This window comes from Mesoplodon densirostris, chromosome 16 (genome assembly GCF_025265405.1).
Source record: "Mesoplodon densirostris isolate mMesDen1 chromosome 16, mMesDen1 primary haplotype, whole genome shotgun sequence".
NCBI lineage: Eukaryota > Metazoa > Chordata > Mammalia > Artiodactyla > Ziphiidae > Mesoplodon > Mesoplodon densirostris.
This window is the reverse complement of record NC_082676.1, coordinates 12,801,629-12,813,719: the sequence shown is the minus strand read 5'-3', so window position 1 is coordinate 12,813,719 and position 12,091 is coordinate 12,801,629. Positions and strand designations below refer to the sequence as shown.

Sequence of the window (12,091 nt, the reverse complement as noted above, 5' to 3'; positions counted from 1 at the left end):
CCCTTTCCTTTCTTCCTCTCCTCCGATCTCCTCCGCCTCTATGTCTCCTTCTTCATCTCTTCTCTGACCCTGTCATCCCCACTCTCACGCTCCTCATGGCCTTTCTCCTCACCTTCTCTCCTCACACCCCCATCACCACCCCTCCTGCCTGCCACCACCTTTCTTCCGTCCTTCACAGGCCCTCCTGCCTCCACCCACTTCTACTCACCTCCCAACTTTTTTCCCCTTCCTTCCTGCGCCCTCTCCCCTCCCCTCCTCGTCCACCTGGCCCCGCCCCGCCCCCAGCCTAGACCACGCCCTCCAGGGTCACGGGTCGACGGAGGCCGTAGCGCCCCCTCCAGTCACGTGGTCACGTGACGCGCTCCAACATGGCGGCGCCGTGGGGCCGCGGCGTCGCTTCCTGACTGGGCGGCGCGGACGGACGCGGCTGGTGCCGGCGTGGACGCCGGGCCCTCAGCTTCGCTCGCCCGCCTGCTAACGCCATCCGCCCGCGGGGCTTTCAGCCCCCGCTGGGCCGGGGCCATGCAGGAGAGCCAGACCAAGAGCATGTTCGTGTCCCGGGCCCTGGAGAAGATCCTAGCCGACAAGGAGGTGAAGCGGCCCCAGCACTCCCAGCTGCGCAGGGCCTGCCAGGTGGCGCTCGGTGGGTGAGCCGCCCCGGCCCGGCCCCGCGCCGGCCTCCCCACGCCGGCCATTACCCCACGGGGCCTCAGCCCGGCCTCCTGGGCGCCACTTCCCCACGACCCCGAGTCCCACCCTCCCGCCCTCCTTATTATACCCCGGGAGAAACTGATGCCCTGCCAGCTCGGGACTGGCCCAAGGTCACCTAGCAAGTTGGTGACAGCCAGGGCTGGCTCTCCAGCCTCCCAGCCGAGGGCTCTTGCCACGGCTCCTTGACGTCCTATTTCCTGGTTCCTTCTCTCGTCACCTTCAGAAGCAGCAGCCCTTGATCTGAGCTTTTTCTTTACCTGGGTTCTGCTGGTTGGAGTTCCCCCATGTGAGCAGAGCCTGTGAGAAGAGCTGCCCAACTGGTTTAGGGAAACTCCTGAGGCCTGCTTTGGAAGTGCCCAACTGGTGTATGTTTTCCTTTCATTTGGGGATCGCCCGTAACTCCCTCCAGGAGGGAATGTAGAGGGTTATCCTGCACTTTCAGGTACCGTAGTGTTAAAGAGATCTGCTCGTTCCTTTAGGTCCACTCAAATAGAGGGTCTGTGAGGGCAGAGACACTTGTTTGTTTTATTCACCGCTGGATCCCCTGCACCTGCAATAGGGCGTAACACGCAGTAGATGCTGACTGAATGGACCCACAGATGATTGAAAGAGGGGAGAAGTCTGATTCATCTCTAGTGAAAACCTTGGTAGTTGATTCCATCATCAACATCCTATCTTTTAGTTTGACACTCAACAAATATTTATCAAATGCCCACTGTGTACCAGGCACGGTGGCAGGCGCTGAGGATACAGTGGGGAACGAGACAGACAAGGTATTTGCCCTTACAGAGCTCCTACTCTAAAGCGGAGGCAGAATAATTTTTTTAAATGAATGAGACATTTTTGAATGCTAATAAATACTTTAGTAAAAGCAGTTTTTAAAAATTTATTTATTTTATTTATTTATTTTTGGCTGTGTTGGGTTTTCCTTTCTGCGTACGGGCTTTCTCTAATTGCGGCGAGCGGGGGCTACTCTTCATTGCGATGCGCAGGCTTCTCATTGTGGTGGCTTCTCGTTGTGGAGCACGGGCTCCAGGCTTGCAGGCTTCAGTAGTTGTGGCTGGCGGGCTCTAGAGCGCAGGCTCAGTAGTTGTGACACACGGGCTTTGTTGCTCCGCGGCATGTGGGATCTTCCCAGACCAGGGCTCGAACCCGTGTCCCCTTCATTGGCAGGTGGATTCTTAACCACTGCGCCACCAGGGGAGGCCTAAAAGTAATTTTTTTATAATTATTTTACTTGTGTAAAATTTTTTGTAAAAGTAGATGTGATAAAAAGGGCCTGAGGACTGCTTTCCATAGGGTGGTCAAGAAAGTAATCCTTTCTGAGGAGGTGACATTTGAGCCGAGTACTGAAAGGCAGGAAGTATTCACCACGTGGAATTACAGGAGAAGAGAGTTCTAGGCCGTGAGGATCAATACATTTGGCCAGAGTTGACATCAAGTTAATTCATCACCCCAATGCCTTTGGTTTGCAATGTGTAAAAAGACCTGTTTTCCCTAACAAGTGACCACGTACATGGAAAGTTGGATTTTCTGTCACAGAGTTGGAGGTTACCATCACCTTTCTCCTTTCATTTGGTGCAGGGTACTCTGGGAGTCTTCTCTTGGGGCCTAGGAATGGGTTTGTGAACTTTGCATTTATTTCTCTGGGAAGAAGGCCATGGCTTTCATCAGCTTCTCAGAGGGGTCTGAGACTCCCTCAAGGATCAAGAACTATTGATACAAAGGTGGTTGTTGCTGAGAAAATCTGGAAACATACTAGTCCTGTGAAATTCAGGATCAGTTAGAGGAATTTACTGAGATTTAGATTTGTAAAGCTTTTTTATTCAGGAAACCAAGGCTAACTGTTGAATATTGTTTTATCAGGAATGCAGGATAAGCACTACAAAGCAGTTAGTTAGGCAAAAGCCTGGTACTTACAACTCTGCTTGAAAATCTGCCTGCATTCTGTCCTCTCAATGTTACTTTAAGTGAATTGTTGCAGAAGTTTCAAAATAGTTATTTGGCAGAGTTTTCATTCCCCCTTCAGAACACTTAACATCAAATTTCCAGCAAATTGTATATCACTTTGTTGGAACCTACGTATAAAATCGTCACATGGGTCATAGAGGGCCTTAACATTGAGAGCTTTTTATATATTTTTGGATCATGCCTTGTTGAGAAGTTCAGATTTTTCCAACCCAAACTGTGGAATGCACATTCAGTGTTTTGGTAGTGAATTGTAAGAAATAGCCTATACTGAAAATAAAAGTTCTCCATTAAAAATATTTTTCTTGTCAAACAACATAGACGAGTTAAATAAAATATCCCATATGATGTTATTTAAGAAAAAAAAGAAATAGCCTATACAGGAAGTAATTTGACCAGAGGTTAATTGAATAGCAGATTGTCATGGTGGCTCATCATCATCAAATTGAGTAATTATTACAAGAGAACCTATGTAAAGAGTTAGACTGGCCATCTTTTTTTTTAAGACAGTATTTGTGTGTCATTGCTGTTAAATGAAAATGACTGCAGAAGAAAGCATATAGCAGAGTATCTGCTGATACTTCACTCTGCATCCCAAGGCCCAGTTTTGTGTCCAGTAAAAGTAGCTGAAACAAGCCTGTGTACGAAGCATTGCAGTGTGGCGAGTATTTTAGAGATTGCCATGTATAGATTATTACTCATTTTGATAAGAGGAGCTGTAAGTGACTGCTCAAAGTTGAAATGCTTGAACGATAGGAGCACTTCCAGGAAACAGCTTCTGTGACCTTCCACCAGTTGTAGCATATTAGGGGGAGGGGATCACGGATGCAGGGTCTGTGTAGCATACTGACTTGGAGTGTGTTCTGTGGACTCAAGACCGCCTGGGTTCAGATCCCTTGCCTTCTACTTGCTATCTTTGTGACCTTGGACAGATCGTATAGCTTCCTGATGGGGTTATTATAAAGATAAAGTTAGGGGGCTTCCCTGGTGATGCAGTGGCTAAGAATCTGCCTGCCAATGCAGGGGACACGGGTTCGAGCCCTGGTCCGGGAAGATCCCACATGCCGTGGAGCAGCTAAGCCTGCGAGCCACAACCACTGAAGCCCGTGCGCCTAGAGCCTGTGCTCCGCAACAAGTGAAGCCACCGCAATGAGAAGCCCGCTCACCGCAACGAAGAGTAGCCCCCCCTCGCTGCAACTACAGAAAGCTCGCGCGCAGCAACGAATAAATAAATAAAATAAATAAATTTATTTTTAAAAAAAGATAGTTGACGTGTGCAAAAAACTTGACATGTAGTAGGTGCTCTCTAAAGGCTTGCTGTGTTATTTATTATTTTAAGCTGTGAGAAACCACAAGACACTCTAAGCACCCTGCTTGATGTTAACTTAGGTTGGTTGCTCGTTCAAGAATGACTTATTGCTCTATTTGGTTTGTAGGTGCAATAAATAAGAATGTAATTACACGACTGAAAGGCTGTGTTTATTAGAGTATTAACTTGCTAAGCTCAATGAAGACAAGGGTTGTTCCTTGTAAAAGCAGTGATGATCAGGATGGAATAGGTTTGGAGTAATCTCAGGGATTCCTCTTCTCTAAATGCCAAATGCATAGATAGGGTCTGCCCAATTAGAGGATCATGGCCTTCCAGCCTTTATTGAGAAATCAAAAGAGCCTATGAAAGTATTCATCACCCCAAGGACGTTGTTGCTCTTTACTTTCTTAATGAAGTTTTTATATATATTAATCATCTTGAACCTTTCAGCCCTCCAGTTGGGGTACATAATTACATTTTTAAACCTCCCTTTCGCAACAGTTTATTTAAGAGCCATTCTCTCCCATGGTCTCTTTAAATTATATTTCTGGTCGTAAACTCTATCAAGTTTAGAGACTTGAGGAGATAATCTGAGTGGTTTCGAATGGTGTGGAAAAATCTGGAAATCTCGAAAACTTTAAATGAATTTTCACAGTAGTCTTCATATATGGTAAGAGATTTGGTATCTTGTTTAATAATTTAATACCCACAAAGTGCCAAGTAGGGGCTCATTGCTCTGTAATTGCCAGTTGTCATTAAACATACCTATGTTTTTCATATGAAATTGAGTGACTTCAATGTTTAGAGCAGTTTTAGGTTCACAGCAGAATTGCATGGGAGGTGCAGAGACTTCCCGTATTTCCCTCCCTGCCCCGCCTCGTGCATGGTCTCCGCATTACCAACATCCCTCACCAGAGTGGGGCGATTATATAGTGACGAACCTAACTCTGACGCATCGTTATCACCCAATTGAGTGAGTGACTTTTTTCTTTTTTTATAAATTTATTTATTTTATTTATTTATCTTTGGCTGCATTGGGTCTTCGTTGCTGTGTGCAGGCTTTCTCTAGTTGCGGCGAGCGGGGGCTACTCTTCCTTGCGGTGCGTGGGCTTCGCATTGCAGTGGCTTCTCTTGTTGCGGAGCACGGGCTCCAGGCACACAGGTTTCAGTAGTTGTGGCTCGCGGGCTCTAGAGCGTAGGCTCAGTAGTTGTGGCCCACGGGCATAGTTGCTCCGCGGCATGTGGGATCTTCCCGACCCAGGACTCGAACCCGTGTCCCCTGCATTGGCAGGTGGATTCTTAACCACTGCGCCACCAGGGAAGCCCGAGTGAGTGACTTTTTTAAATCACATGTTATATAATAGCTGTATGATATCAACCATGTACTAAGCACTTCTGTGTTCCAGGCACAGTGCCATACGCTCTACATGCAGTTTAGTTCTTACTATTATTATCCTCGTTGAAGGCCTTAAGAACTTGGCTGACGTGACTTAACCAAGAAGCAGTGGAGCCAGGCTGTGAACACTGGCAGTCTGGCTCCAGAGCCCAAGATCTTAACTATTACTACCATTGCTCCTCCATACGAAAGTTCTTGTGTTGTATAAAATACTCATTGGAGTCTTAAACAATCATTATATTGGCAGTGAAGTTTCTATGCAGTGAACTTTTGGTGATGTTTCAGTAAGTAGAGCATTCAATAAGTAAAGAGACTATTTTTTGTAGTTGAATTTTGAGATGTAGTATATATGAAAGCCTCTAATCAAAAAGATCACAGCTTTTTCTCTGCAGCTTTTTACTGCGTATGTCTTTGGTTTAATTTAGGGACTAACAGGAAGAAAGAAATGAAGTTAAAGAGCTGGTTTCCCACGAGTTTCATTTGAGGTGTTAAATCTTGCTGATTTATGACCTCTCTCTACATCAGCAGTAAACTCCCTCTATTCATTCTGGAGTCGTGACGTGTGATTGATGTCCGTCTTTGGGTACAGCAGGCAAAGGGAAACCAAAGCTCAGAGGGCAGCTTGCCCACATCTGCACAGCCAGGTGGGCAACAGCTACAACGTGTAGCTGACATATAAATCATAAAATCCACTTTTAGATTTGCTACTCTGTTTAATATACGGGATTTAGAGACATGTGGGTCATTGGTGATCTTAGCTTGAGCTGTTTTGGTGGCACGCTGAAGGTGAAAACCAGTCTGGAGTGGGTTGAGGTGTGAGTGGGAGGTGAGGAAATAGACCGTGAGCGCACGCAACTCTTCCCCAAAGTCTGGCTGTGCTGTGAAGGGGAGGAGGGAGATGTGGCTCATGGGGGTTCTTTGGTTTTTTCTTTTTCTTTTTTTAAAGGTAGAAAAGACTCAAACTTGTTTAAATGTCATTAGGATGAAGCCAATTAAGGGAGTATATTCATAAATTTTAGTTGCATATTAATATACAAAAAACATTCAGCATTCACATGTCCATATAATATATGGTAAATGGCTTTTTCCTGCGTACGATGTTGTTCTTCTAACTTTGATGTGTTTGAAATAACTATTCTCATCATTAGGAGGAACGTAAGTGCAAAATTTGAAAAATACCAAAAATATCCCTAAATTGTCATAAAGTAAGTCTTTCAATTGAAACACAAAATAAAACCTTTAATGTTATCAAAGTCAGGTGTTTTGATTAGACATCTTGTTTATGTGTGCTGTAGATGATAAAAATTTTGAGAAACAATAGGACTTGGGACCCTGACGTTACTTTTTGTTGAAAAACTTTATAGTGATTCTGCAGGAGGAGGTTCTCTGTCTAGAAGCAGCACTAAAAATTGGATTTTGATTATTGAAAAGCATTTATTTGTTGGATTGGCAGAAAATTCATTGGGAGCTGCATTTGAAACTTTGCTTATTGATTGGTCTTGTGATCCTGGGCTAATCATTTAGCTTCTCGGAGCCTTGGTTTCCTGGGATGAGAAAGGTGATAATACCTGTGTCACGGGATTGTTGTAAAGGTTATATGAACTAACGCAGTAAATAACTGACACCGTACCTGGCACCTAACAAATGACCTACTAAAATTCAGAGGCATTGGTGTTACCATATTTAAAGGAGAAGGAGCTGAATACTTGTTCTTCCTGCCTCCCTTATTGGTTGGTTTATGGACATCTTTGCTGATCTCTGACATTTCGACACTGGTAAGGCAAGTGGTTGGAAAAATTTAGAGCTCTGTCCTGTACTTGTAAATCTCAGGGGAGACTGTAAGCAGTGCTGGGGAAAACAGTAAGACCATTCTTTATGGAAAAGAGCAAACTTGTGAAAACGGTGTGCTTAATCAGCAAGTACATGGAGTCTCCTATATAAATAGCTCAGAACTGTATTTAGTTATTTTTCACCAGGCTTAGGGGGCCTGCCTGGAAAATACTTGACTTTCTTTCCAGCAAGGTTATCTTAGAAAATACTTAACTGTTTGCGAATTCATTCCTGGAGTCTTCCTATAAGAAGCTTCTTTGGGTTTACTGTCTTGGTTGTAAATGAGTCTTTTAGCTTTTTTATTAGGTATTTCATTAGGTTTTATAGACTTGTGGGGAGAACAGCCTTCTTGTGCTAGGACCTAGAATTCTTAAATTTTCCCTCTGTCCTAAGGAGTAGTCAGTGCATACTTGTTCTCTATATAGTCCTTCTGACTAAACCAGGGTGACATTCATTCAGAAGATGTTTATTTGGGTGTCATACCAGGTGTCATGATGCAAGGAAAACAAAACAAACAAAGACCCTGTTCTCATGGTGTTTGCAGTTAATGGGGAAGAAGGGGACTGTTCAGATGATCACGTCCTCTGAGTCATACTAACAACCTGACAACTCCTATGAAGGAGAGAAACCTGGTCCCACAAGGGGAGTGGACAAAGGGATGAAGGAAAGCTTCCCTGAGGAAGTCTTGAGAGCTGAATGATAAATAAAAATTAAATAGGTTAGGGTGAGAGGCATCATGGCAGCAGGAGGGGGAACAGCATATGCAAAGGTCCTGTGGCAGAGAGGAATATGACGGTTAAGGAAACTAAAAGATACAACAGCCTGTGAATCTGTAGTTACCTCAAAAATTTTAAAAAGCTTTAATAATAATTTTTTAAAAAGAAACTAAAAGAGGCCACTGTGTGGTTGGAGCATGGCAAATGAAGGGGGAGAGGTTTTGGGGATAAGGTGGGAGAGGTAGTCCAGGGTCCTACCATGCAAGACCTTGGAGGTTATGTTGAGGAGTTTGATTTTTAGACCAAAAGCAGTGAGATAACACTGCAGAGTTCTAAACAGGGAAGAAGGTGATGGGATAAACAGGTTTGTATTTTGGAAAGATCACTTGAGCCACTGTGTTCAGAACATCTTCGAGGAAAACCGGAGGGACTGCCCAGGGACCAGTGAGAAGGCAGTTACCGTCATCCAGGGGAGAGATGCCGGTGGCCTGGACTTAAGGAGTGATAGTAGTAACAGAGTAAAGTGAATGTATTCCCCACTTGTTTAGAAGGTAAAACTAAGAAACCTGGTGATGGATTGGGTAAGAACACGAGAAAGTGTATCAGTAAAGCTGACTCTTAAGTTTCTGACTCACCCAACTGGATGGATAGTGGTGCAGTTCTTTTAGATGGGAGTGGGAAGACCATATAGGGAGAGGTGGGTGGAGGAGCTTGATCTGAGTTGGGACTTGGATGTGTTGAGTTTCACCTGCCTTTGAGCATCCAGTTGGACAGGTGGAATAGGAAGTGGATGGATGTACGAGCCTTGTGTTCATAAGGCAGGCCGGCGCCGGAAATCAAGATTTGGGGGTCATCCGAGCCCAGGTGGGAATTGAAGATGCAGTTGAGGCTGCGAAGGCCTGTGGGGGAGAGTGTACAGGAAAGGAGAGGCAGGAGAGCCTGGGCCCGAGGAACCCCGGCCTGCCTGGCTGGGCAGAGGAGGCTGAGTCTACCAAGGAAATGGAGAAGAGATGGGACAAGAAGCAGAGGGCAGATGAGAACGGGTGCTTCTGAAGCCGAAAGTCGAGAAAATTTCAAGGAGGGGGAGGTCAGTCAGGTCAAATGCTGCAAGGAGGTCAGGTCAGATGGCAACTGGAAAATTGCCCATCAGATTTAGAGACATGCGGGTCATGGGTGACCTTAGCTTGAGCTGTTTTGCTGATGCAGTGAAGGTGAAAACCAGACTGGAATGGGTTGGGGCATGCACGGGAGGTGAGGAAACAGACACAGCTCTTTCCAGGGCTTTGCCTGGGGTGTGAAGGAGAGGATGGAGATGTGGATCGTGGGAGTTTTGGGTTTTATATTTTTCTTTGTTTAAAGGTAGAAGAGGCTTGAACTTGTTTAAATGTCACTGGGAAGGGAGCCAGTTAAGGGAGAGGTTAAATAATGCAAGAAAGAGAAAGGACAGTTTATTCATTCAGCAAATACTGAGTCCCTGCTCTGTGTCTAGGAATTCCTAGATAATGGGGATTCAGCAGTGAACAAAACAGACGGAAGTCTCTGTTATCACAGAGTTTATATTCTACTGGGGAAGATGGAGAATAAGTGAACTGATACAAAGTTTGTCAAGGGTGGTAAATACCGTGATGAAAAACTAGGAAAAATTGGTGTAAAGTGAAAAAATAAAGCAGGTAAGGTGGTCCGGAATCACAAGGAGGGCAGTTTTAGGTGGCGAAGGAAGGCCTCTCTGAAGAGGTGACATTTGAACAGTCATCTGAAGGAAGGGAAGAGTGAACCTTGTGGATATCTGGGGGAGGGAGGGCATTCCAGGTGGCAGGAAGAGCAAGTGCAAAAGGCCCTGAACAGGACAGGCAACAAGTAAGCTGGGGGCGCGGTGGTAGGAGGTGAGATCAAAGGGATAGCAGGGGGCCAGATGTTTTACAGGCTTGGAGGCCAAGGTCAAGATTGTGAGTTTTTACTCTGTGAGATGAGAAGCCAGTGTCGTTTTTCGCAAAGGAGCAGATGTTAATCAGATTTACATTATGATGGTTATGGATAATCTACTTTTTTTTTCTTTTTTTTTTTTTTTCTTTTTTCTTTTTTTTTTTTTTTTGCAGTACGTGGGCCTCTCACTGTTGTGGCCCCTCCCGTTGCAGAGCACAGGCTCTGGACGTGCAGGCTCAGCGGCCATGGCTCACGGGCCCAGCCGCTCCGCGGCATGTGGGATCCTCCCGGACCGGGGCACGAACCCGTGTCCCCTGCATCGGCAGGCGGACTCTCAATCACTGCGCCACCAGGGAAGCCCTGGATAATCTATTTTGAGCAGATGTAATCTGATTCACATTTTGAGGGAATCCCTCTGGCTGATGTGTAGACAAAGATGTGGGCCGGGAGGAAGGGTGAGAGCTGAAGCTGTGAGACCAGTTAAGAAAGAGGCTCTTAGTCTAGGTGGGAGATGATGGTGGCTTGGTCTGGGGTAATGGGGGTGGTCCAGCATGTGAGGAGTGATCAGATTCTAGGTAGTTCCTCAGGCGGCAGTAGGGATGGGAGACTGCAGAGTTGGAGGGGCTTGACACTGTTTTCTAGCAGGAGAGAGTGCAGGCTGGGTGCAGAAGTAGGTGAGTTTGTAGATTGGCCAACAGGAAGTTGAGGGAGTCTCCTCGTGTTGGTGTCTAATTTCTGCATGAAATAGGCTGCTCCATCGGTTGTGAGTAAAGATGAATGGTGATGACTAGGAGGGAGAGGTGGGGTATTTGAAGAGAGTAGAGAAATGTGCAGTAGTCTTTGTGGAGAGTTGGAGGTGGTGAGCTTAACTGGCAGTATTTAGGGTTCCATTGTGGTTGGTGATTAGGGCGTTTATAGACCTACCAACTTGCCCTGTAGTCAGAGGTCTGGTCGTTAGGTGGAGACAGGTCAGAGGAGAGGGTCATATAATCCATGTTTGGGATTTTTGCCAGAAGTTAAGACTCAAGGTCAGAGAGAGTCAAGCCTATTGTTTGGCTGTCATTCAGATAACAATCCTGTAATGGGATCCATCCTGAGAAATGAAAAAAGGGGAAAGCTGACAAGTTCTTGGCCTTGTCAGGTCTGACAGGCCAAAGAAGGGTCCTACTGGGAGCAGTTAGTAGGTCATCTGGAAGGAAAGGAGGTTGTGGGCAGAGAACAGGTAGCAGCTAGAAGTAGCACAGTTCCAAACAGGGACAAGATTCAGAGTGTGGCCAGCCACACCAGGCTGACTTGGGGTGGAGGAGGAACTGAGGGTAGTGTTGGTTTGCATAGTAGAGAGGAGTGTGCAGATCAGATGTGTGAGGGGAGGTGAAGGTTCCAAGGGATGTCGTGGGGCTTTGGGGGGTTGACTGGGGATGGCGTTGTTGAGCTTGGTCGTGGTCATTGTTGGACTTAGCTTGGGAGTGGAGCAGAGAACGTTAGCTGGTGCCAAAGTCATTGACGAATGGGGAGGTGTGACCCGAGGTTCCTAACTGACAGCCATGGCCAGGAAGGATTTCCCAGGAAGACAGAGTGGCTTTTCAGCTGCAGCTGCCCCACCCCACTCAGGTCTGGCTCTTTTCCAGCCTGCTCATTTATTGCTGCTAATTGCCCAGTTGGCTGTTGGGAGAGCCGTACCTGTTAAAAGGCAGGGCAATAAACTGGAGCAGGTGTGCCCACCATCTCCTCCTCCTCCCTCACCCATCCTCCTCCTCTTTGGCTCTGGAGCAGACAGCCTGGGTGTGAGTCCTGCAGTGGCACTTCCTGACTGTGACTGTGGGCAGGTGACTTCACCTCTCTGTGTCCAGAGTCCTCACTGTGTATGGTTAGGAGATGAGTCTCTTGTCTTCCTGAGTTGTAAGGAGGACCAAATGGGCACCTGCCCCTAGCGAATGTCAGCAGTTATTATGATGATTTGTGTTCCACTGATTTTCTTCTTTCCCTTGGCTTTCTGTCGTTCCACCGACGGCACTAGAGATTTTGCACTATTACTGACTCAAACTTTTAAGATAAGAGCAAGAGAACAGACGTTTATTGACCACCTGTGTATGCCTGACACTGCCTTAGCCATCAATACTTAGGGTTTGTCAAAAGAATTACCTACACCCAACTGCCTAGTTACAGTCTCTGGAGCATATGGGGCTGCTTTTTATCATCCACATTTTTTTTAGAGTAGGACATCAAGATTCAGGGAGG

The 12,091-nt window shown here is 46.1% G+C and overlaps 1 protein-coding gene across 1 annotated transcript in view; it reads left to right on the top strand.

Moving 5' to 3' along the window:
* Positions 1-358: 358 nt before the first annotated feature.
* ARFGEF2 (ADP ribosylation factor guanine nucleotide exchange factor 2) overlaps positions 359-12,091 on the top strand; it is a 101,536-nt gene continuing 89,803 nt past the window's right edge. Inside the window, exon 1 of the mRNA XM_060079383.1 lies at positions 359-643. Within this exon, the coding sequence (XP_059935366.1) occupies positions 523-643 (121 nt within the window). The 5' untranslated portion in view covers positions 359-522. The remainder of the gene's footprint in view (positions 644-12,091) is intronic.